The 26,864-nt window shown below is 35.6% G+C and overlaps 1 protein-coding gene across 3 annotated transcripts in view; it reads left to right on the top strand.

Annotated features, from left to right (window-relative positions):
- Positions 1 to 22,453, top strand: part of LOC127948818 (kelch-like protein 5) — a 91,967-nt gene extending 69,514 nt beyond the window's left edge. For all 3 annotated transcript variants that reach the window (XM_052545579.1, XM_052545581.1, XM_052545578.1), the window contains exons 6-11: positions 6,373 to 6,559; positions 8,414 to 8,638; positions 9,282 to 9,444; positions 9,565 to 9,777; positions 17,549 to 17,720; positions 18,229 to 22,453. In XM_052545579.1, coding sequence (XP_052401539.1) covers positions 6,373 to 6,559; positions 8,414 to 8,638; positions 9,282 to 9,444; positions 9,565 to 9,777; positions 17,549 to 17,720; positions 18,229 to 18,285 — 1,017 coding nt within the window. In that variant the 3' untranslated portion in view covers positions 18,286 to 22,453. The remainder of the gene's footprint in view (positions 1 to 6,372; positions 6,560 to 8,413; positions 8,639 to 9,281; positions 9,445 to 9,564; positions 9,778 to 17,548; positions 17,721 to 18,228) is intronic.
- The last annotated feature ends 4,411 nt before the right edge of the window (positions 22,454 to 26,864 follow it).

The following is a 26,864-nucleotide window of genomic DNA, read 5'->3' as shown; positions in this document are numbered from 1 at the left end:
GTTTGGATATGTAAACTGCTGTTTACTACTGACACACTACAGCAAAAGATAGAAATAACTGATTAAAACCACTTTTTGTTGGTGAAAATACTAGTGCCCTAAGACTTTTGCACAGTACTGTATATTGTACTATGTACATTGTAACACTGGCTACATTTTTTGGAATTTCTATAGTTAGGCAAGTGTTTTGGTAGCAAAATTAGTTTCGTATGATTCTCTTTCACCATTAATGTTTGGGTGCCACATCTGAGTCAGAAGTAAAACCTAAAACACACATCTGTGGATTAGAAATCTTAAATCTTGCTCATTGCGTCTGGTTTCCATTAGAATGCACATTTTGATGCAATGGGCACAGAGTTAATTACTGCAGGTTTTAATCTTGGTTATTTATGTGATTGTGCAGCCCTACTGCAGTGTTTGATATTATTGTCACGCACTGTAGTCTGTAGGTGCAGGACATGATATTCACATGGATATGCAGTTTTGAGATTCTTTCCCGTCGGAGCTCAAAGCTTTGCCCTTTAATTCCATTTTAAATGCATGATGTATTCCTCTGAACTCCCTCTCCTCACTTTTCTTTCTTTCTACCTTTTCATTTACCCCCCCCCCTTTTTTTTCTAAGGTGAAAAAAAATGAAATATTTAAATAATTCCAGGCAAGCATTCTCCTTCTCGTGGCTGGCCGAGCAGAGTTTGTTCCGTTCCATCTAAATGTAAATCGCAGGTTGTTCTGTGGTTTCCAATGAAGCAAAAACCTATAAGCCACTGTCCAGCCATCCAAACTCCAGTGCATTTATTTCACTTCACCGCGTTTACTCAGTATTCGCGTTCAGGGGAGATGATCGATTTTGGTTCATGACAAATGCACTTGTTCACTGTATGGGCACTTTTATGAAAGAGGTGGAAATGATTAGCTTTTTTTTATAGCACAAAGAGAAGAAGGAGAAAGGGAGGAGTGGAGATAAAGAAGTATGGGGTTGATGGATGGGGAGTGGGAGGGAGGTGAAAGCAGTGACTGAGGAGGTGGAGGTGGTGTTGTATGGGTGGAATATTCAAGCTCTAACTAGAAAACTGTTTTCGGAGCGCAGTGATGGATGTGATTATGGATTCAGTGAGATGGTACTGAATGATGATTTGCTGACACGGATATACATACAGATTCATATCTCAAGCATGGCTATAAAACAAATGCTGATGAAACTATATAATTTCATGATATATTAGGATGTGTTGAATGTGTTGTGTGGCTTTCTGCATGCACTTGCAAGGTGGTTTGTGCTAGTGTTATTTTAGTATTATTTATATATTATTGTAATGTTTATTAATGATTTGAATAAGCTCTTATTTTTCGTTTTTATTTTAATTTAAGTTTTTAGTAACTTATTATTTAGTAATCATTACTTTTAGAAATTTAATCTATCTGTATGCCTTTACTTTTTATTTCCATTTTAAAAATTGTAGTACCTCAGCTTAAACATATTTCAGTTAATTGCTTAGCAACAATTCTTATTTTCATTTATATGTTGTTTATGTTTTTTTTAATATTGATATTATATTTTATTTCAGCTAAACAAAGTCTTTGGTTTAAGTTAACAGTAATAACACTAGTATGTACAGAGTTCATTGCAATGCTCACTAAATGTAAATAAATGTGAGTAACTTACATTTAACATACTCAGACCACCTGTTGAGTACCCTGGGGCTATACAATAATTTTTACAGTTACACATAAAGGGTTCATTTATCAAAAAATATAAATAAATAAAAATAAATAAAATAACTATGTTCCAAACCCATATGCCTTTCTTTAGAAAAATGCTCATTTTATTTTTTCGTGAACTGTTCCTTTAAACCTGGGGTATTCAACAGGCCATCTGCATTAACTTTGTGTACCGCGTAATGCTGAAGATGAATGTATTTTTATGATAATTTGCACTTTAAAGTAGTGCAGATATTAGGTAGTGTTTGCCTCATTTAAATACAGTTGATACTCCTGACACTTTGCATTGTCTTAATGGCAGATGGTCCTCTTAGTAGAATGAGAACGGAGCGAGGCCGGTGTAGTGAAAATGAGCGAAATGGGCTGTAGAGCGGAGTCTCGTGGGTACCAGTTAAAGCATTTCTATCTCCTTTTTATTCAGCTACAGCGATATCTGGATGTCTTTGTCCATATTAGGATTTCCTAGAACATTGGCGGTTTATTACCGAGTCATGTCACTCGGTGGCCATCTTTGAAACGCCTCTCGGGCATCCAAGTGCAGCTCCTATCTCATTGAATAGGGAACAATTCAAATTCTGCTAAACTGTTCACTGTTCATATTTAAAATCACCAAAGAAATCGGATAACAACTGTCATAAATGTTGTTACTTTTGCTCAAATAGCGTTATAAAAAGTGTATTTCTCAGGCTAGATCAACCAGTGCGCATGCACAGTCCTTAAAGCTCGTCTCAGAGCGCTGATTGTTTCTATAGCAACCAGGACTTCTTACGGCAGCTGCAGTGACTGTGCTGACTTTACTGATTAGTGATTGGCTCTTTCATTCAATCCTGCGATTGAGCGGCCATATTGAGCGTTGCATTTTTCCCCAATCAAAACTATACGAGTGACATGTCTTGGGTATTCTATAGTCTTTGTTATTACTACTGTGATGCATATATTGGGTTTCTGCACAAGTATAAATGAAACAGACATTGCATGTTTAGTGCTCAATAATTGACACTCTTTTTCCTATTTTGACCAAAAAATCATACTTTTCTCTAAAGAAATTTGTGAACTATATTTGCTCAAGAATGTTTTGAGTTTGAACATTCTGAGTTTGTTTAATACTGAATGTATGAATGTATTTTATTTTGCATTAATATAACAACACAATGAATAATCCACTTTTTTGTTTCAGATTTTAGATTTTTTTATTTAATGTTCAGTATTATTTTAAATAGGCCATGGACAAGACTTTGGTAATAAACTGCATTTCTAAATTAGTAAAACTGAAAAATATTGTCTTAAAATGTGAAGGGTCACAAATTACAATTTGGACCAAATGAATGTGGTTTAAATGTGGCCCCCATGGCCTCTGAACTTGAGTACCCCTGGTCTAACCTTTGCATTATTGAAATAAAACTTACAAACCGTCAACTTAAATCATCTTCTAAGGATTTTTTCACCAGAAATGTATGTGGAAATTTATGTGGTGTGTGGAATTTCCATAATGACTAATGCGATCTACCAAGAACAGTGCAAATTAGCTTAAGCTTGATATGTTTGGATAATGACTTCCTCTGGCATTCCAAATAAACTAATACAAGTGGAAAGATTTCTTCTCTGCATTGCCTCTTCCTGGCAGCAGCAATCATAGCCATGTCAAGCACAAAATGTGTTAAAAAATGGCACAAATGCCAGTAAATTGAGTACCACAAATCTTAGTCAATTACATTATGTGATACATTTAAATATTCACATACATTTTAAGTCTAAAAGGGACACTCCCACAAATGCATATGCAATAACGTGTGTCACAAAAAAAAAATAAAAAAAAAATAATTTTCCCTGCTCCACTTTAGTAAATCCTGACAGTAGATTTTTAACGCCAGAAGAGGGTTGAAGGTGCCACAAGATTTTAGTAAATTTGGCCCTACAGTACGTTGAGTTTCTGTAAAGCTGCTTTAAAATCATGTGGATTGTTAAAATAACTAAAGTTTTACTTAACATTGGCAGGTGTGGTGAGAAACTAATTTTGGACTGTTGGTATGTCTGTGTGTGATCATAATGAGTCTCTATGGAGCTATAGCACTGCAGCAGAATACATTAGGCTGTTATTACTGTGGCTATCCAAGACACCCCTCTAATTAAAAACCTACTCAATTTACTAGCCAGCTGAGAGAATATATAAACGAGGAAGATGAGAGGATGAATGTGACGTACAAAGACTCGTTAACAAGGCCACAAGAGGTGTCATTTGAAGAGGATTACGGGAAAAAGGGAGACACAAGAGGAAGAAGAATAAAGAATGTCCTGTGTGATGTTTATGTATGAGGTGATAATGATTTAGAGTTTCATTGAAGTTGTAGCAGGTGTGTGTGTGTGTGTGTGTGTGTGGTTGTTTTAGCTTCTTAAAGGATTGTTTGCTCAGGAGTAGTAACCTATATAAGAGTCTCTGCATTCTGTTAGAGGCCCAGAGGGATACTAGCAATGTCTCTGCCTGGGATTCCCTCCTTTAAAAAAGGAACGTAGGTAGGACCTTTTGTCAGAAGTTTCATCAGAAGCTTGTTTCCTCTCTTCATTGTGTCCCCTGAGTCCTCTACTCAAGGTCTGAGGAGCTGGGCAAGGATTCACTACTGTCAGATTATCAAAGTGTTTCTTTAAGTGGATGAGGGTAAGGGTTTGGAGCCCAGTTTATTATGTGTTTTTTTTGTGGCTGTGGTGTTAAAGATTTCCTGTCAGAAAATGTATGTTATGTTATTGGAAATCTGAATTTTTTTTATATTTTATTACAAATATGTGTGCAAGAAGTAAGCTCAAAAGAATTTGAAAAAAAAATCACTGTCAAATTAGACTTTTTGAGAAATCTGAAGATCAGTGAACAATCAGGGAATTGTGTGGCATGCCATGTGCTTATTTATTTATCATGGTTCCTACAAAAATATCAAGCAACACAACAGTTTTGAACATTCATGATAATAAGAAATGATTATTGAGTGCCAAATCATCATATTAAGATGATTTCTAAAGGGTCATCTGACACTGTAGGTTGGACTACTGAAAAATCAGCTTTGCCACAGGGTAATTGCATTTTAAGTCATTATACATTGTAATAATATGAAAGTGTTATTGTTTTTATTCTAATTTGGTAAAATAAAGGAGCCTCTTAAAAAAAAAACTTAAAAGACTTATCAAAAGCACATTTTTTATTGTTAAAACGATATGGCTGATACAGACCATATTACAGATCAAGTAGACCGATACGTGTTTTAAACCAATATATATTTGTCTGATGTAAAATGTAAATTTTTTTAAAATGCTTTTAAATAAATTAATCAGCAAATCAGTTTAGAAAAAGACAATGCAAATAACCATAAAAATGCTTAATATCGGCGCCGATAATCGGTCAACCCCTAATCGTTAGTGTATATAAGTAGAATGGTTATCTGAAACCATACATTTTCACCCATCATTTTTTTTGTAAATCAACGTTAAATACATCCATTTATCAAAATGTATAATTGATTCAAGGATAAGAATAACTTGAATAACCTGAATTTTAGTTTTCAGATGTTCAAATGGATTGTAAACTGTTTTTTCATAGTTTTTGCTGTGTGCTTTGAACTATTGTCCTGCTGGAAATTAGTCTGCAGCATAAACTTTGGCTGAAACGTGTTCCTCATTAATGTGCACCTACTTAACTCTTTTAATGTCTTTCATGATGCCAGACTTGTCAGTTCTCCCTGCTGAAAGCAACACTAGAGTATGATGTTTCCACTACCTCCATGCTTGTGGATGTTCATGGTGCTAGGTGTATGAACTGTAGAGATTCATTTGGTTTATGCCAAACAGACCTCAAATGAAAGCTTATTAGACTGAAATTTCTTCGAGAATATTTTAGTTTTGTCACATGGATTCTGACAATATCCATCACTGATACAATGGCAGTTTTCCAGTTTTCTTCTTGCCACTCCCTTGCAGATGCCAAATCTCTGACGAGATTGTTAATGACTGGACTGTTTTGTTCATTTCAGACAAATAATTCTGCAACCTGTCAGCATTGTTGCTAGAGTCTAAGTCACCTCTCTTACAAATACCCTTCCTGTCTGAAAGATTTAAAGCTTTTAGCTAATCTTAAAGCTAATCTTCTTCAGTATAAATCAACATCTTGAAGTTGGCAAGCAGCTCCTGGGTCTTTATGACACTGTGACTGATGTGATTTAATTTTTTAGTGAAGCAGTTGAACAGCAATGGGTTTATGGTAAACACGAAGGTGCCCTGAAGTGAGCGGAAGTATATTCTTTAACAGTTTATCCTGCTGAGATAAAAAATAAGTGAACCAAGTTTTAAAACGTACATTTTGCTACAATTGAATGGTTATGCTGTAGTGATTTTGGGGTGTGGGTTTGTTTTTCCCAACCAATGGCACGTAGGGAAAGTGTTTAGGCAATTTTTTGTGGAGCCATTAATTTCGTCATTGATAATTTAATCATTGATAATGAAGATAATCCATAACAATTTAATTGCTGAATAATTGACTCTGCACAGTGATACAGAAAAATGTCATTCTACATTTAATACAAGAAGATATTACCTCCTCTAAAGATACTGATTTCATAATGTGTGGTTTTTGGTGCTATTGGCTCACACAGTTATTGTCTGTTCTTAATGCAGTTTTTAGCTGATATGGAGGCAAATCCATTGCTAAGGGACAGTGTGGAGTGTCAGCGGCTGGTGATGGAGGCCATGAAGTATCATTTGTTGCCTGAGAGAAGGCCGCTTCTCCAGAGCCCAAGGACACGTCCACGCAAGGCCACTGTTGGGGCACTTTTCGCTGTGGGTGGCATGGATGCCACAAAAGGTATTCTTTCATGTCCTTTTTTGGTGTTTCTAAAGTTCTATATTCCTTAGCTTTTGTGTTTTAAAAGTATGTGGGTTGATAACAAGGTAGCCCCCCATTTCTCCCTCATTCAGTCTTTGTCTTTCTTTATCCATTAGTGCAGTGGAATGCTCGAAACATAACCATTTTTACTGGATAACCTTAAATCTTTTAAATTAATGGTGCTTTAAATGTTAAGCGTTTAACACGTGAATAGTTAAAAAATTAGACATAAGTTTGTATTTAAATGAGTGTTGTGGTGAAAGGTCTGATCTTTTAAGTACTTGCAGATGTGCTCTTTCATTAGGAAGGGCTGAATTATGCATTACTGTATGTTCAGTGAGGCTGAAGGTGAATGGTATTAACTGAATTCAGAGCTGCGTTGTGTTAATGGTGAATCATATAGGTGATTTATATGATTCATAGTTTGTATTGACAGGTGTATATAGAGCCATAGTGACAGCCCAATTTGTTCTTCATTGGGACTTCATAATAGGCCTATTTCTCTAAGAGTTCCAAGGCATGACCCAATCCACCAAGCTCTGAGATAAATTGCAGTATTACTGACTTGAATAGAAAGTAAAATGTATAAAAAAATCTGAGAACGACTATGAAGTCCATTGGAACTTTGCAGACCATTAAACTGCAAAGTACATAATCATACAATATAAAACTTTTGATTGATATTTTATGTCTAAAAAAAGAATAGATTTCAATTTAATTGGAAAACAATAAATAATCAAACAGCTATATCTCAAAAATGGTGTTCAAAGTTGTAGGGAGGCTGATTTGTATTGTATAATTTTCAATGCTGCCTTTGTATTATTTCACTGCTAGCCTTTTTGTTGTGGTTCTCATTTCTATGGTATCGACAACTTGATGCATTCTTTATTGGGAAAATGAATTGGATTTTTACTTCTGCCACTGAATGTTGCAGTTTTCTGTAAAGGGGCAGAACCCTTTTTTGAGAGAGTTTTTGAAAAAGTTCTGTAGCTTCTCTACTGATCTCTACTATAGCTTCCTTAATCGTACTCATTCTTACTAATTTTGCTCAGCAATTACGATACGTTTTATTAGAAGGCAAAACTAGCTGAATTGCTACAAAAGAAGCATGGAGACTTCTGCTTCCACAGTTTGGCCCGTAGGGATTTATACTTCCTGTTGTTTGTTTCTTATCTTAGCCTATTAACACATAGATTATATTTCTCTTAAAAACAGGGTCGTCTTTTTAATGTGTCTCTCTTTTGTGCTTTATCTGTATCCAGAATTTGTACACAGCCTTGAAATGAGAAAAATTATATTAATTATATTATATTAATTAATTATTTTAGTGAATGTGTTTTGTTTATAAATATATTTTAATCTTTGCAGGTTTTTACTTTTTATTTTCAAGCATAAACCTTACAATGTATTTTGTATTTTGTATTTCATTTATAGAATTATTGCTTGCATATACAGCTGTAATAGTGTGGCGTACAGATGAACCTCAATGATGTATACCGTATTTTTTTCATAGTTTGGCTGGTCCTGGGACTTATAGTCAGGTGCGACTTATTTATGAAAATTAACATGAACCGAGAGAAATGAACCAAGAGAAAACATTACCGTCTACAGCCGTGAGAGGGCGCTCTATGCTGCTTAATGCTCCTGTAGTCTGCCACTGAAAACAAGGAGCGCCCTCTCACGGCTCTAGATGGTAATGTTTTTTCTTGGTTCTAAATAAATGCGACTTATAGTACAGTGTGACTAATATATGTTTTTTTCCTCGTCATGACATATTTTTGGTCCGAAAAATACGGTAAGTGTTTTTTAAACTGATTGCAATTGTTTTTATAGGGGCCACTAGTATTGAGCAGTACTGTTTACGGAGGGACACATGGCGGCAGGTGGCTGTCATGAGTGGAAGAAGGCTGCAGTTCGGCGTTGCGGTTCTTGAAGACCGCCTGTATGTGGTTGGGGGACGAGATGGCCTCAAAACTCTCAACACAGTGGAGTGTTACAACCCCCGCAGCAAGAGCTGGAGCGTCATGCCCCCCATGTCCACGCACAGACACGGCCTAGGTGAGGAATGACATCATAACAATATTATATTAGTATTTTCATTTAGTATTCTCATTGAACTTTGCATAATAATTCTCATTCATTGCTTCACATAATATTTAGAGCTCTATTAAATCATTCTGTGTTTTCTGTTTTAATTTTTCTGTATTCTGTGTTTTATGACTATACAAATTTGTTATAAAAAAAGATGTGTTAGACAAACATTGTGATTGTGTGATTTTCCTTTAAAAACTAATATTTTAATAAACTTGAATATTGTTATTATTTTGAGAATTACATTCTGCTGTACAATATTAATACATTTCTGTCATAATTTCTTGAAGTAAAACCAAACTCTTATTTTGACAGGATGTAGTGAAGACTTTTGGTTTGCGTGTATCTGATGAAACTTTTGTTCATTCACACAAAGTGCACATGCTTTTTGTGGTTTTATTTTAATATACACTCTATTTATTGATTTAATGACGTTCCATGTTACACTGTATATTCTATGTTTATGACTGGATTCTTGGCAAAAAGTTTACACATCACAAAAATCATAAAGCCTCACATGATTTTTTAAAACATATTAGACTTGTAGAATCTTTAAAAGGCATATGAGGGCTTATGTGTGATCTCTGATCATTTGTGTGTATGTTTGTAGGCGTTGCAGTCTTAGAAGGCCCCATGTATGCAGTGGGAGGTCATGATGGTTGGAGTTATCTCAGCACGGTGGAACGCTGGGACCCTCAAGCTCGCCAGTGGAGCTTTGTTGCATCCATGGCAACACCTCGAAGCACTGTGGGAGTTGCAGTATTAAACAGCAAGTAAGCATTGACAGCATAAATCTGTGCTTCTAACGGAACACACTCCATATCTGCCATTAAAATACTGTTTGTCTGTTTAATCTATAATGTTCTACTTTTCTGTCTCTCTTTTTTTTTAAGGCTGTATGCTGTGGGTGGTCGTGATGGAAGTTCATGTCTGAAATCAGTGGAGTGTTTCGATCCTCACACCAACAAATGGAGCAGCTGTGCTCCCATGTCTAAACGCAGAGGCGGTGTTGGTGTTGCGACATGGAATGGTTTCCTGTATGCTATCGGTGGCCATGATGCCCCAGCTTCAAGCTTAGCATCTCGACTATCAGACTGCGTCGAAAGGTAAGAGGACCAGAATCAAAAGGTCATGAACAGGGTCAACATTTAAGGGCACAAGACTTATTGTTGTAAACAAAAGAGTAGCATTTAAAGGCTTCCTGTAGTTTTTTGCCAAAATAGAAGCTAGATATTTTAAAAATGTATAAATTAAGACAGATATTATAGGGCATAAATAATAATATTGTAATTTTACACTTTTACAGTATTTTTTTATTAGTCTTACACTTAAACTTTCTTTTAAAGTTACACTTTATTTTAAGGTGTCCTTGTTACAGTGTAATTATATTTAAGTACTGAGTAATTTTAATTAACTACATGCATTTACTATATGGTTAGTGTTAGGATTAGGGTTTGGTTTAGTGTTACTTGCCTGTAATTATGCATCATTTATTGTTATTATAATAGTAAGAACAAACCCGATTTCAAAAAAGTTGGGACACTGTACAAATTGTGAGTAAAAAAGGAATGGAATAATTTACAAATCTCATAAAATCTCAAAACATCGTCGGTGAACACAATCCACTGTGCCATTCGCCGTTGCCGTCTAATACTCTATAGGTAAAAAAAAAAGCCATATCTAAACATGATCATTTAAAATGGACTGTGGCAAAGTGTAAAACTGTTCTGTGGTCAGTCAAAAGTTATTTTTGGAAAACTGGGATGCCATGTCATCCGGACTAAAGAGGACAAGGACAACCCAAGATGTTATCAGCACTCAGTTCAGAAGCCTGCATCTCTGATGGTATTGTGTTGCATGAGTGCGTGTGGCATGGGCAGCTTACACATTTTGAAAGGCACCATTAATGCTGAAAGTATATCCAAGTTCTAGAACAACATATTGTGACGAATCAGCTGTCTCCTCCCTGATTATCATCGCCACCCCGTCCTAAATCGGCGCCCTTCACCAGGCTCCCGACAGGAGTGGGCGTGTGAGAGAGGAGTGGCGCTGGAGTCAGGGCTGGCGGCGTGTCATTGGGCACACCTGATGTAAATGGAGCCTCATCACTGCCGCTGTTGAAAAGCCCAACAGGTCTCCTCTCGGGGTCCGAGTCTCTTTCCCGTGCATGCACACTTGTGTCCTCGTGAGTTCAGGAAGGGGGCATTGAGGGATTCCCGCGGCACCAGAGACGTGAGCTGCCAGACCTGCAGCACGACGAGGACACCAGATCCCCTGTTTGTTTTGGATACTCTCCCCCTTTGGACACTTTATTCCCTCTTTTGTTTTATTTTCTGTTAATAAAAGCCTCTCCGAGGCCTGATGCCACACCCACTTTGTCTGTCGTTTGCTCCTCCCACCACAATATGCTCCCATCCAGACATTGTCTCTTTCAGGGAAGACCTTGCATTCTCCAACATGACAACAGCAGACCACATACTGCATCAATTACAACATCATGGCTGTGTAGAAGAAGGATCCGGTTACTGAAATGGCCAGCCTGCAGTCCAGATCTTTCACCCATAGAAAACATTTGGCGCATCATAAAGAGGAAGATGCGACAGAGAAGACCTAAGACAGTCGAGCAACTAGAAGCCTGTATTAGATAAGAATGGGAACATTCCTATTCCTAAACTTGAGCAACTTGTCTCCTCAGTCCCCAGACGTTTGCAGACTGTTATAAAAAGAAGAGGGGATGCCACACAGTGGTAAACATGGCCTTGTCCCAAATTTTTTGAGATGGGATGATGCAATGAAATTTAAAATCAACTTATTTTCCCCTTAAAATTATACATTTTCTCAGTTTAAACATTTGATATGTCATCTATGTTGCATTCTGAATAAAATATTGAAATTTGAAACTTCCACATCATTGCATTCTGTTTTTATTCACAATTTGTACAGTGTCCCAACCTTTTTGGAATCTGATTTGTACTTGTAACGTGTATAGCAAGGACACTTTAAAAAAAAGTATATTTTTATTTATAGTAATAGCTGTATTTTTATCTATATCATTTGACATGTTACATAAAAAATTTTTCTTGTAGTATTAAAAATCTATAACCTATTAATTTGTCAAGTTTTATCCTATGCACAATTAAATGGTTAGTCACAGACTTGAGACCTATTTTTGGGTCACAACCCACCAGCTGAGAAACTCTGAGAAACCTCAGTATTTATTATTTAGCAGACAGTATTTTTTTTTTTAAGACAGACAAGAATGTTCTCAGGTTCTGTAAATGTGAAATGCCAGTATATGTTGTTAAATATAGTCATATGCTATGGTTAGGTCTGAAAGCCCAAGGAGAACATCAAGACAATACAGAAATCGGAGAACAAATGTGTTTACATCAAAGTTCTACAGATGAGTCCCTAAAGAGAAACTGAGTCAATGAGCGCTGTACAAACTTGTAGTGCAGGTTAGTGAAGGGTACAAAGTTTTTCCCCTAATTATTTTACAGCCGAGAGTGAGTCAGAGGATGTACATTCTGATAGTTTTCTGACATTCAGTGCCACATGTTCTCTGTAGATTTCTCCTTTTTTGTCTGTCATTTAGTGAGCATGTGTCATAAAACCACCAATTTTGGCACAGCCTCATTCACTCCACTGATCAAAAGTCATGCAAATCTTTAAGAACACACTCACAAAAAAATTACAACACAAAACTTTAAAGTTAAAGCTTTGCAGGAATGTGGATTTATTTATATATTTTATTTATTATATGGTGAATTTATGTTTTTAAAAAAAGGCACTACAGAGCGTGACCTTGGGAATCTCACATGCTCATGACTGCTACTTAATACTAGGGGTGTCCCCGACTAAGGATTTTCATAGTCGAATCGGAATTTTAGAATCTTGCCGATATTCGACTGATAGTCGAATCATATGTTTGGGGGCGGGGCAAAATACATTAACAAGAGTCAAGTCAGACATTCGACATAATTACTGATGTTAACACACAGGGAAAATGTGTAACGAACACCTTGCAGATATAAACGGGGTAAATAATGTTTTATGTTTTGATGAACAGATAGCTAACACTTAACGTTGGCGAAACCATTACAGTTAAAAACATTTTTCTTTTATTTAATTTTTTTATTTTTTTTTTGCAATAGTGCTCTCATTATAACGTTAGCTTAAAACGCTAGCAGTTAATGTTCTGCACGCTGAAGATGACCATTAGAGTGACGTATTTGATGGCAAGTTTTTGATCAATGGGATTCAACTCATAATTTCATGTAGAATACGCTTCATTATTTATACAACATAACGTTAATATTAAGACTTAAAGGCTATTTGCAAAAAGGGCCTGAATGCACATGAACATATCTGCAGGACTCTGAATGCGAACTCCTTTTGTGGATGCGTTCTTCATGAAACAATGTGCAGAAACACTGCAGCTAAACTCTAAAAATTCACAGCGTTTTAGTATAATGGTCTTCTCATTATAATAGTATGTATATAACATTCCCAGTCATAGTTATTAATATTCTGCATTGTAGTTTGACCTGCTCATGCTGTGCGCTGAAGAGATATCACCGTACTACACTGTAAACCCTACATTGAATAAATAAGTATAAAATACTCAACTCAAAAACTCAAAGAACTCAAACAATATTTTGTAACAGATTACACAATTACATTTAAGTGATGTTTTTAAATGTTTTAAGTTTGCATAAAATTAAAAATTACATTTCCAGTTGCCTTAATTATCTCAATGTCATCTTATAAATATTGAAATTTCTCAATTTATAATTAGGGAGTAATTCACTCAAAATTTTCTCTATTTTTCAACTCATGTAATGTGAGAAATACACTCAAATTTAGTCTTTTGCCGTCCATCCTCAACCTAACCACAGGCTTTTCTATTCACCACAACGGTAACACTACAAAACCAACATAACAGAAACCTTTGTAAATTCTAATATAACACAACATTTAAGTACTAACTTATGTCCCTCTATGTTAATCTTGTGTAAAAACACACAAAATAATACTTCATTTCTACATTTATTTTCCTTGTTTTCTGATGCAAAGTACAATGAAGCGCTTGACTCAAAACCAAATACATCTTATATCAGGTAAATAATATATCCACAATATATAAACACCGGCTGAAATGTTTTGAAATCACTTGTACCCTACCTGCTCGAAAAAATCCAGTCTCTGCCTGTGTCAGTTTGAGTCTTGGTAAAGTTTTAAATCCCTGCCGCCAAGATACTCCTCTGTCGGTCACAGATTGTGGAAAGTGAAACATAAATCTATAGGGGTGGTTGGATTTATTCACGCACTTTAAAATATTAATTTGAAGCTTCTTTCTTTTCAGATTCTTACAGCTTTATCATAATAGGCTGTATATTAACTTTTTGGGAGAAAACCGGTTGTTCTATGTGAAATTGACATTTGAGCTCCCCCATATAGTCAAAATGGCTTAATAAATAACACCTCGCGAATATTCGACTGTTAGATTGGTAGTCGAATCACGCAAAGCATTGATTCGTTGACTATTCAGGGTCACCCCTACTTAATAAATGCATTAATCATCTGTGATATATATTGTGCACCCCTAGTTTGAGTATATTGATTTGGGCAGCAGCAACTTCATGATGAGTGAAGCTTGTTTGGGAAGGGCCAATTATTTCTTCATTGCACCATCTGAGCACCACATGACACTGAATCTTGTTTTAATGGAAAAAATTTGAGATTCCATTTGAACAGAAGCATAGGTAAAATCCCACTTGTGTTTTATGCATGACATTGTGAAGAAATACTTTTTATCTTAGTGAGTTTCTAAATAAGTGAAGAGATGAAAGCTTTTCTCTGAGAGAAGGAACACTGTGCTCCACAACATTTAGATTTTATGAGCTCCTTCATGTTGTAAGTACATTTAGCTAACGACAGTCAACTGGGATCTTTTTTTCCGGGTGGTTAGTAGGCCTCTGAAGGCCCTATTATACACCCGGCGCAATGCGACGCAAGGCGCAGCGCAAGTGTGTTTGCTAGTTTCAGTCTGGTGCCGTTCACATTTTCCCGTCCAGCGCCACATCGTTTAATTAGCAAATGCATTTGTGCCCATTAGTGCGCCCATGGGCGTGCTGGTGTTTAGGCGCATTGCTGGCACATTGCAATTTTAAAGAGCTGAAAATAGATTGCGCCATAGACCAACTCAAACCTGGTCTAAAGGCTAAAGTCAATGGCGCAATATTTTTTTGTTATTTAAAGAGTGTGTTGGTAGAAAATGCACCTCTGTGCGGGTCCACAGTGCGTGTTGACTTAGCTTAGTACACACAGGGATGCGCATCACACAAACATGCCAAATATTAAAAATCAAAGGATTATAGTGTAAAATAATATTATTGTGTAGGCTACATAAATATAAAAATGTAATGATGGATAGTCATTGCATGTATTAGAATTAGGCTACCTATTTGCAATTCAGCCTATTACTACTTATAATGATGAATGAAAATGGCTAAATAATTGAACATTCGTGCCAATACACACACATATATATTAACTGACTCATCGCGCGGAGCTTTGGTGGATTCCTGCTTGTCTTGTAGATGATCTTCGCATGAGAAGATCGGTTTCTTCGCTTGAGAAGCATTCAGCTTTTCTGCCAACAATTTCTGCCATGTAAATGGTGATCCGCCCTGACACTAGCGCATTTCACTCTTAAAGGGAATGGGAGATGACTCTCTGATTGGTGTATTGAACGTTATGCCTATTAATCATTAAGAGAACAGGGACAACCCATTCCAAAAATGCACCCGTGCACTTTACATTTTGCGTTTAGATTGTTTAAAAAGGACCCTGAGTGTGATTTCCACTCGGTCATGTTTTGAAATGTATTAGGTTTTTTAGTGTGACTGACTCATGCTCATCATCTTCTCTCATCTGTCTGTTTCTCTGTCTGTCTCTTGGATCTTTGTTTAAAAAGAGCTGATCTTTTTAGATCTGTCTGCTGAACATTTCCTGCACCTAGACTGCTCTCAGTCTCTGCCAGTCAACGTTTGCTTGGCAGGTCCTTCACTTCTGACAGAAGAGACACAGATGCACATTTCCTACCTGTATTTGCTACATGTGTGTTTAGCTGTGCAGTTTTGCTCATTACAGATTTTAAACCTTTTATGCTCACCAAGACTGCATTTTTTAATTAAAATACAGTAAGAATGGAATTATGGTAAAATATTATTACATATTATTATTATTATTATTATTATTATTATTATATATTATTTATTAATTTATAATAATTTTTTTAAATGTAGTTTATTACTGTAATGGCAAAGCTGCATTTTCAGCATCCATTACTCCACTCCAACATACTTTGGACTGGAAAGAAGATAGTTTTTTGAAATATAAATATTTTGTAATGTTATTGTTTTTAATGTAACTTTTGGGCAATTTAATGCATTATTGCTGAATAAAAAAAATATTGATTCCTCTATCTTAAAAAAATAAATAAAAAAAATCTATAACCAAACTGTTGTGTTTGTGTGTTTTACTTACCCTCGAGGCATCCTAGGTGTATATGGCTTTCTTCTTTCAGACGAATCCAGTGGGAGTTATATTAAAAATTGTCCTTGCTCTTCCAAGCTCTATCATTGCAGTTGGCGGGCGTTTTTGTTCAACAGTCAAATAAAGCGCGCGCATCCATAATTAAACATGCCTCCCACGGCTCCGGGGGGTAAAATAAGGCCTCCTGGAGTGAATCCATGAGTTGTTATTTTGAAAGACAATATCCATATTGACCCAAAAATAAGTCTCAAGTCTGTGACTAACCATTTAATTGTGCATAGGATAATACTTCTCTCTCACTTCATCTCACTGTGGTATGCAGAAGGCATTCCGGTGGATAACGTAGGACGTCGGCGTAATTAGTAATGAATGCAGAAAGAGAACAAAACAAAATGCCGGTCATGAAAAATATGAATAAAAAAAGCCAAGACGAGACTGGTTTTCCTTTGCTTAAGGAAGCAAGCTTTGGCTCCTTTGCTCCTGTAAAAAAACTTGTGATACTAGTTATTCTCACAGGTACAGTAGGTATGCAATGCCAACGTCCTGTCCTCTTCCAGAACGGCTTCCACATACGACAGCTACCAGAAGTGAGAGAGAAAAGTGTTTATTATGTTTTAAACATGGATATTTTAGGTACCAAAACGCATGGATTCACTACAGGAGAGCTTTATTTATGCCCTAGAGCTGCGTGGGGGATGTTTTATTATGGATGCGTGCGCTTAATTTGACGTGTTTTGGACTGTTAAACAAAAAACACCCACCCACTGCAATGATAACACTTGGAAGAGCCAGGAAAAAATTTGATATAATTCTGATTGGATTCATCAGAAAGAGGAAAGTCATATATACCTAGGATGCTTTGAGGGTGAGTAAAACAGAGGCTAATTTTAGTTTTTTGGGTGAACTTACCCTTGAATATTTTTTTTTATATTTTGCATAATGTGAGAAATGTTACAGTCTTGAAGTTGAATTTATTTGGTTATCTTAACACGTCACATTTTTCATGCTTTGTTTTAAACTCTTTTACATTTTGATACAACTTTATCAAAATTATTCAGTGTGGTGAAAATGACACAACCTCCACCTGGGTTTAGTCATACAATCCGATTTGAAGATGTCTGCACATCCGGTATTTAAATCTATGATTTATAAAAATAATGGATTTTTGTGCAATTATTATATGAGTTTGTTGCCAGAAAATTCAACTTATTTGACACTTGAGATTCAGAGAGGACAGAGTCTAGTCTGGAATATAAATGTAGTTCATATTTGTAAATCAACATGGCTGATTTGAATCTGTTTTACCTTTTCTTTCAGGTATGACCCAAAGACAGACATGTGGACAGCAGTAGCTCCCATGAGTCTCAGCAGAGATGCTGTTGGGGTGTGTCTTCTGGGGGACCGTCTTTATGCTGTCGGCGGTTATGATGGTCAGGTGTATCTAAACACAGTGGAAGCTTACGACCCCCAAACCAATGAGTGGACACAGGTAAACACACACAGTTCGTGTTTGTCCATCTGCATGACTTTCGTCCCTTTGTGTCGCATGTGCAAGTAACAGCTCCGTTTTCTGGTACGGTGTGATTCTGCCTCGTTCCTCATGATGCTTTTTGTTCATTATGTAAATGCCAGGCCTTCATCATTTTGACAGAAGCACAGCTCTTCTCTGCATCACAGCATCTGTTATTACCTTGCTATAGCAACCGGCTGTTTTTTCCTGGTCTTCATTTCTCGTTATGTTTTTGGGCGACGTTTCCTTCGCCCACATGCTGAGAGTTCATATTGTTTCGTTTGTAAAAAAACAAGCCTCGGGATGCGTGTGGGTAACGATGTATGTTTGTGTACGTGAGCGGCAGAGAGAGCAATAAAGCAGCGTGTGTGTTGACGGAGAGAAATTGATTTATCATTGAGAACATCAATCCCATAAATGCACTGAAACAGATGCCGTATGTTAAGCCGTATCCATTCTCTAACTGGGATTTGTGTTTTTGTTCCAGGTCGCGCCGTTGTGTTTGGGTCGAGCCGGGGCTTGTGTGGTTGCGGTGAAGCTTTGAAATGCCTCCCGCTGTCAATCCTCTCCTGCAGTGCTCTGGTTGTAGTGTCCCCAGACAGATCTGAGCATCTGCTGACCAGAGTAGAGAAAATCACTGACATACAGCTGAATACCCAACTGTGGTCTTCCTTTATGCCTTCCAGTATGTATTTGTCTAGTAAAAGCAGTTTACTTTATAGCTGTGCAATCAAGACATCAAGAGCAAGACTTCCTCCTGTCCGTCTCTGATGAATAGGGTTTATTCAGTTTAATATCCCTATGTTTATCCATTCGTCTATCTCTGCATATCCCTACATCCCTCAGTGTTTCATGTTTTTTTTATACACTGTCACAACCGTTTTATATATGAACTACTGTTCAAAAGCTTGGTGTCAGTAAGGTTTTATTATTTCATTTCTTTAAAAAAAAAATAGAAAAAATGTATCAAGGTTTCACAAAATAATTTTAGCAGTTATTCAACATTTCATTGATAATAAATGTTTTTTTTCCAAATGAGAATATGTGACCCTAGACCACAAAATTTGTAGCAAAATAGCCAACAATACATTGTATGGTGCAAAATTATACATTTTTCTTTTACGCCATAAATCATTAGGATATTAAGTAAAGATCACGTTCCATGAAGTTATTTTATAAATTTCCTACCGTGAATATATCAAAACTTAATTTTGGATTAGTTATCTACATTGCTAAGAATTTAATTTGGACAAGGTTATTTTTTTCAATATTTAGATATTTTGGCACCCTCAGATTCCAGATTTTCAAACAGTTGTATCGCGGCCAAATATCGTACTATCCTAACAAACTGTACAGCTTTCAGATGATGTATAAATCTCTTTATGACTGGGACTGAGGTCCATATATTAGAAAGATTTTTGAAGGATCATGTGTCACTGAAGACTGGACTAATGACTGCTGAAAATTTGGCTTTGCCATCACAAGAATAAATTGCATTTTAAAATATATTAAAATAGAAAACAGATATTTTAAATTGTAGTATTTTTTCACAATATTACTTTTTTACTGTATTTGTGTTGAGCCTAAAAGACTCCTTTCAAAAGCATTTTAAAAACTCTTGCTGACCCCAAAATTTGTAACAGTACTGTGTACTGTATCTATGTATGTATATACATGCATTTATTTGCTTACAACTAAATATTACACTTAGATAGCATTACTTTGGTAGCTTATTTCCATTACCCAAATTTACAACTACAATATTTAATACATCACAGAGAAGAAACAGACTGGAAATTGTGTATAAAAAACATTCAGAGTCAATTAAAACATTAATATAAAGTGCACAGCCAAATTCTCTGTAGAAATGGCCTGTTGTCTAAGAATAGCCGGAGTGCAGTAAAGTGTCTCTAGGGAGAGCTAGAGTGCTGGAGAGAAAACTAGAAAACTAGTGTGTGTGTATATTCCTTCCGCCTATTTTAAATTCAATCATTATTATTAATGCTTTAGCAGTGAGATTAAAAGTGACAGTGGTTCTCAATGAGATTTTTTTATCTTCATGCAGGTGTTTTGTTTTTGTTTTGTTTTTGAGAACAGAACGCGTCAGAACAAACAGCCTGTAGTAGAAAAGAGAGATTTGATCAAATGGTGCTGATCACTAAGCAGCTTCTGCGACAGTCTCTCAAATTTGTCTATATTAGACAGGCAAATAGAATGGAGGGTATGGGGAGAAAAGATAAGAGAGAGGAACGTGGGTAGAAGTTGAGGATGGAAGGACCAAAATTGGGAAGAAAGACGAGATTGAAATTGGACCGCATGCTGAGAGTGGAATTCGCTTTGACATTATCAGCCCATGTGTAAGTGTGCATGACTTTATATTTAATTTACCTGCCCAAACACAGTTAGAGCATATAAGCAATATCACATGAGAATATTGTCATTATACCTACAAGGGAGAAAAACAATCCATCATTATACTGAGCCCTTATTCCACAACTCACTTCAGTCTCAGAGAAAGAATGTCATAACAAGATCTAATGCATATTCAGAACTCTGAATCATTCTATCTATTTTTTGAATTTAGAAATGCATCCCAGTGCTCAGTGGAGGAAGTTAACCACACAAACTGAGATGCTGTTCCCCTGCTGAGCAAAGGAAAGCTTTAGACAAAGATTAAAGGAGATCATTGTAAATAATGGTTATTGTGGGGTTTTCCTTATGGCTTACACAATGTTTTATTTATAGTATTTCTATTTTTGCACAGTGATTCATCTCCACAATAACAGCTGGATTCTGGGTCACTGTCCATTTAATGGAAATAAATTCTGCTGGGGAGCAGAACAAAGGCAAAAAGACCAGATTAACCATGATTTAGGTTTACATCCCAAATACCATCTCTCTCAAAAATGAACGCCAGATACATGGAAAAATATACACAAATAGTAATTCATCAGCATGAGACATGAACATTCATTTCGGAGAAATCGTTTAATGTGCAGTTTTGGAATATTATTGTACAAAATTAATTATTTTTATAACCTTCCCTCCCTCATGTGCACTGTCAGTTGTAAAAGTCAAATATCTAAACATACTTTTACAAATACAAAATATTTAAGAAGAAGAAATTTAAGGAATAGTTGCAGATCAGTAGATAATTTAAGCTTTAGAGTTGGTCTTCTGTGCACAACAATGTCTGGTTTCCACTCAGGGTGTCTGTTTCTTTTCACCAGTCTCATTTTCTCACTTTTTTCCCCTCTTTCTTTTCTTATTTAGTCAGGTGTTTGTGTATATCTACTTGTGCATCAATGTCTTTTTCTTAGAGAAAAGTGTCATGTTTTGTGTGTGTTTTTTTTATTTTAGTGGCACGCTCTTCAACCCCATACTGAGTACAAAGTGCAACTAGAGAAGTCTGAGAAAACAGTTTTGGTATTTTGATCTAGTTTTCTAAATCCCAAGATCCATCTCAGTGTTTTAAATGAAGAAAGAGAATTGCACAGATTAGCATATGAAAAGAAACGGAAAGAAATGATAGAAAAGTTGAGATCAGAGCAATTAAAAGTAGCAAAAAATAAAGAGCAAAGACAGCACCACATACTGTTTACGATAAAATATTCACACTAAATTCTCTTCATTCAGTCGATATCAGAAACTGAAAAACCGTTATTGCTGTAGTGTATTATTTTGTCGTCATACTGTTGTTATTCATTTTATATTTCATCATTATGCTGTTCATCATTTTGTCATGCGATAAAAGTATATGAAAGATTTTCAGAGGAAGGATTGGATTTGTTTTGGTTTGTGAGGGACAAACATTAATATCTCTAAAAACAATGGTGGTCAGTGTTATTTATATATTACTGCACATTTAAAGTGTCAAGTTTCATGGTCCTCTTATGTGTGTTCTGTTATTGAAATGTTTCCATATATTAATTATGATCTTGCACTATATTCATATTCAGCTAAAGCAAAGCCTGTCTTCACAGTAATTTTTTGAAATTGGTGGATCTATTTTCAAATTGGCTCATCGCAGATTTGTTTCATTTGTTTTGGGTACCATATATATTGTGAATGTACAGTATATCATAGGAAGATACTACAGTATCAAAGAAAAAATGATCACATGTGAAAATGTACAATACAGCACATACTTAATCCTTATAGTATTAAATCGAATCTTATGAAAAAAATGTCTGTAAACAGTTTGTAAAAATTATCCCTTTTAATTCCATTGAAAAATAATTCCTTTGATTTTAATCGTAATCACATTTGGCTGCACACCCACAAACATACAGTATTTATGATTGGAATATTTATATATTCATGAGGCTGAGTTGCATATAATTGTAAGAAATTATCACTGAATACACTACTGTTATGTGTAATTTATATATATATATATTCATATATATTTGTCATCTTTTTTATATGAATACTGGAAGCTGTGTCAGTGAAATAAGTGAGTGATCTCAGGAGGAAACTCTCTTAAATGTTATGCATATTGTTGCATATTGTAATGTATATGTTGTAGTTTGATCATGGATGCATCTCTCACTTGTGCAGAGCTTGCTACCTAAATGATGATGGGAGGCATGCAATCTTTTTTTTTATCGTAATATGAATTGCTGTCCATGCAATTGTTTTTCTTATGCAGCACATTTCACAGTGTATTGTTTGATTTATGACTATTTTGGGTTATTAAACTGTAAAAGAATGTCTTTTGGCTTGTGTTAGTGCTTTAGTGTTGTGCATGAACAGGTTTTGTGAGCCAGCGGCGGGTCTGCTGGGCAATGGCTCCATGGCCCATTAGTTATCTCTGTGATTCAGGTGCAGGAGAACTAAATCAGAGCTGTCAGTAAGAGGAGGGAAGCCTCACCATTGGGTCTGACAAACGTCTGACTATGCTGTTCCAGAGGTCATGCCCTCGTGTATCACTCTGGGACCAGTAGAAGAAAGAAATTAAGGATGAGATGAACTCTGGGTCAGTGATGCAGCTTCATCAATGATTCATTCATCCCTCATTCTCCTTAGTGCAATAATTTTATTTTAGGAAGACCTAAAGGGATAGTCCCCCCAAAAATTCTCTCACTCATATCACTCCAAACTTCAGTGTTATTATTATAACTAAACCTAAAGATGTTGTTTTAACCGAATCAAGGCTGAAATAAAATACAAATATTAGTATGTTATTAAATTATATACAAATATAAAACTTAGTTGACATTGCCATTACTAAGTACGAAATTTGCCTCAAAATACTAAATTGCTGCTTATTAATAATTAGTAAGGTTGTTTTTTTCTTTTCTTTACTGGGTCTAAGGATGTAGAATATGGTCATGCAGAATATGTTCTTCATTAGTAGATACTAATAAACAGCCAATATGTCAATAATAGACATGCTAATAAGCACGTAGTTAATTGTGAGAACTGGTTCCTTTACTTAAGTGTTACCTTTTAGGTACATTGGAATATAAAGCAGGTGATGTAATTGGGTTATTATGTGTCTGTTTTATAAAAATTATAGATACACTTTAAATTTTACAGAGTTTTATACTACTCCCTAGTGGTATATGAACAGGACATTACTTTTCATCCCTACAATATATAATGTTAAAATTTATAGAGTGGTCAAGCAAACGAGAACTTAATCCTGATGGATAAGGGGTTTATCTGCAGTATGCATCCTCACAAGAGGAGCACAGAGACCTGAGAATTGACTTCTTGAATTCTTTCATGAACCAAGCATAATTATTTTCTGTAAATTATTTATCGACCCATCTAAATTTAAGTTGAGGAAATCAGTCAATGCTTTGTTATGTAATGCAATAACATTCACACATTTTCAGTAAAGAAAGTGTTTATTATTTAGGAAAGACTGCATATGTTTCGAAGTAATTTAAGTGTTACCTTTTAGGTACATAGAACCTGGGTCTCTTGCAGGGTGGATCCATTTTCAAAACATCTTCCAACTATTTTTATTGTATTTTGGTGAAACACTGCCCATTCAGCACTGCTGTCTGATCTAATGCTGCACTGCGTTCAAATGTCTGGATACACTGTACCTCGGCACTGCTTTTCTATATGATGTGAGTTTGAATGACTTCACAGGAACTGACTTTCATTAACCGTTTTTTTCCCACACCCAGCAGAAGCTCAGAGATCTGTAATGAAATATGGCGAATGTACATGAAAAATACTTCAAAGGCATGTCTGTGCCTCTTCTTAGATGTCTGCAGACTTCATTTATTTGCTTTCTCCATAGGTGTCTCCAAGGCATATGCATAGCGTATGGAAAAAGTTTGTGCAACCTTTGGATTTACTTTTAATATTCAGGAATGTCACATAAAAATGACTTTCTTGAAGTCATGATAAAGAATTCTATGATGGAAAATCCAGGTATATTCAATTCATTTTAGAACTGTACGACTGTATATGTAAGAAGTGTCCTGCATAGTTTTATATATCTGGAGGTTCATGGAAATGCATCCAGCATTCCAACATGGAGTGTGTGTGTGTGTGTGTTTGTGTAGCAGAACAGATGATCTGTGGGCAGTGGAGATGCTGGAGGAATGACAGGGTAAGAATGGACTATTGTCTCCTGTGATTTTCTGCTGCGCTCAAGCATTTTTCATATACTGCAGATGATGGAACCAGTCAGCAATTTCCTACTGCAAGAAAAGTATTTATTTATTTACTTATTTTGCTTCTGTCAGAATGATATTCCAATTATAGCCATGCAAAAATCATTTTAATTGTAAATACAAAATCTGGGATATGAAAAATGACAGTTTGCAATTAGATTTCAGTGCCACCTTTTTTTTTTTTTTTTTTTTACTTATCTGAGCCCAAGTTTAATAACACTTTGTAATATAAGTAATGGAAACAGCATTATAAAAATCCACAAGTAATCAACACAACATAAAAGCTGCGATTCAAATCTTTTTAACTTTGAACCTAGAATGCTCTATCCATTTCTCAATGTCCAACTGCTTTGACTTGCTATGGTGAATTTCACACTTTTATAATTTTGCTGTTTAATGAATTTTGACTGAGCTCATTTTAATATTTCTGAATCTGATGCTTCACACCAAATTCTATCATCAGTTTATTATTAAATTGAGATAAACAGCATCACAAAAGTAATTCACACGACTCCAGTCCATCAGTTACTGTCTTGCAAATAGAAAAGCTGTGTGTTTGTAAGAAACAAGTCTATCATTAAGATGCTTTTAACTTCAAACCGTAGCTTCCAGCTTAAATACTGAATAAATAAGTTCTCTAATATTGATTTATTTCGAGAAAATGTCATCTACTCTAAATCAGGAGAGTGACATGCCCAGATCAAGCATAATTTACAAGCAAAAACATCCCAAATTTGTCAGTGGACTTTAATTTGAGAGGACAACTGACTTTCTCAATGGTGGAAGCTTTGTTATGAATTATGGACTGGTATTGGTAATGGTATTGGTATTGGTCTAAAGTTACAATGTGTGGTAATGATGTATTTGTTTTTTTATTTTTCTACTATACTAAATTTATGTTTCAACAGAGGAAAAAAAAACATATATTTGATGATCTGACGATGAGCCATTTTCATCACATTTTCATTTGGGGGGGGGGGATATTAATTTAAACACTGGTATGAGATAAACTGCTTTGCAAAATTGAAAATACTTAAATAAAACACAGTTACAGAACTATTCTTTTGTATTTGATTATATTTTAATCAAATAATTATTTTTTAATGTTTTGTCATTTTTACATCTGTTATGAAGAAGCACAACTCTCTCTTCTGTTTCTTCTCACCCTCTACCTGACATCCATTGCATACATTTCTTTCCTGAACAAGTCTTCTGCTTCAAAAACGCCTGAAAAGTTCCCAAGCAGCCTCAGTCCAATGCCCCGTTAGATAAGGCTGATGCACCATCGTGTGAAAAACAGCAGAGGTCGCTATTGCATCATATTTATTGACCCCAGATCAAACCACAACGTGAAGTGGGAAACAGCTGTAACGAGAGAGAGAGAGAGATTTTTTTTTTTTTTGATTTTTAACATCTTTATTTATACAAACAAGATTTCTCTACAATAGAATAAAAAAAATTACAAAAAATAAGTTATGAGTGATTTCATGAAAACCATTTAACGCAAACCTATACCACAATACCACATATCGTCTACAACAGAGCACAACACATCTTTATAACACCAGATGAAAATGAATTCCTCTATATTATTGATAGAAGAATAAAAATCAAAATCAACCTTCAGTCTGGCTTTCATCATTCTGACAAACAAAGTGCTAGCATCACAATCAAGAGACCCATCTACTTTATTTCTCCTGCTAATATAAATAGCCATTTTTGCTTGACCTAAAACAAAATTAAAAAGCTGGCATTTCTGTCTGTATTTTTGACTGTATCTATATCCCAGAATAAACATCTCTTTAGTGAAAACTTCTCCAAACATTGTGAACAATTGTTGTAACAATGTAAAAAAATTACAAAGTCTGCTACATTCTGAAAAACAATGATACACTGTTTCCCTTTGCAAACAGAAAGGACAATTTTCATTTACATTAGCATTAATAACAGAGATAAAAGCATTGACAGCCACAATTCCATGTAACACTCTCCATTGTAAATCCCCGACTTTTTTCGTTAGGGGTGGTTTATAAAGAGTTCTCCACTCAGGCTTGACCTCATCATCAAGCCCGAAATGTGCTCTCCAGGGAGTATCAACTCGCCCATTCAATTTGTCTTTATTTAAAATCTTGACCAAAGACTTATACATAGATTTCCCTGTCATTGTGACCACATTATTTGTGAGAGTTTCTGTTAACTCTAGCATTGGACCAGAGCAGTTTTTAAAATCAGGAGCAAGAATTAATGAGGGGAATATATCATTACTATCCGGTTGACAATGTCCATTACAATATTCATTGCACAAGGAGATTTCAGTCTTTGTGAGTTCACATTTCAAACTGTTAAGTAAGTGATTTACAGTCCTAATAGATCGGACTCCTATATGGGAGGCTAGTTTTTCAGTGTTAGACAAGTTTGGGCCAGTCATATCAAAGACATGTTTCAGAGTAACAACTCCCGCTGAAATGAAACGCTGTGCCATAAA

This window comes from Carassius gibelio, chromosome B1, assembly GCF_023724105.1.
Source record: "Carassius gibelio isolate Cgi1373 ecotype wild population from Czech Republic chromosome B1, carGib1.2-hapl.c, whole genome shotgun sequence".
In the NCBI taxonomy this organism is placed as follows: Eukaryota; Metazoa; Chordata; class Actinopteri; order Cypriniformes; family Cyprinidae; genus Carassius; species Carassius gibelio.
This window is presented reverse-complemented; position numbering and strand designations above follow the sequence as displayed.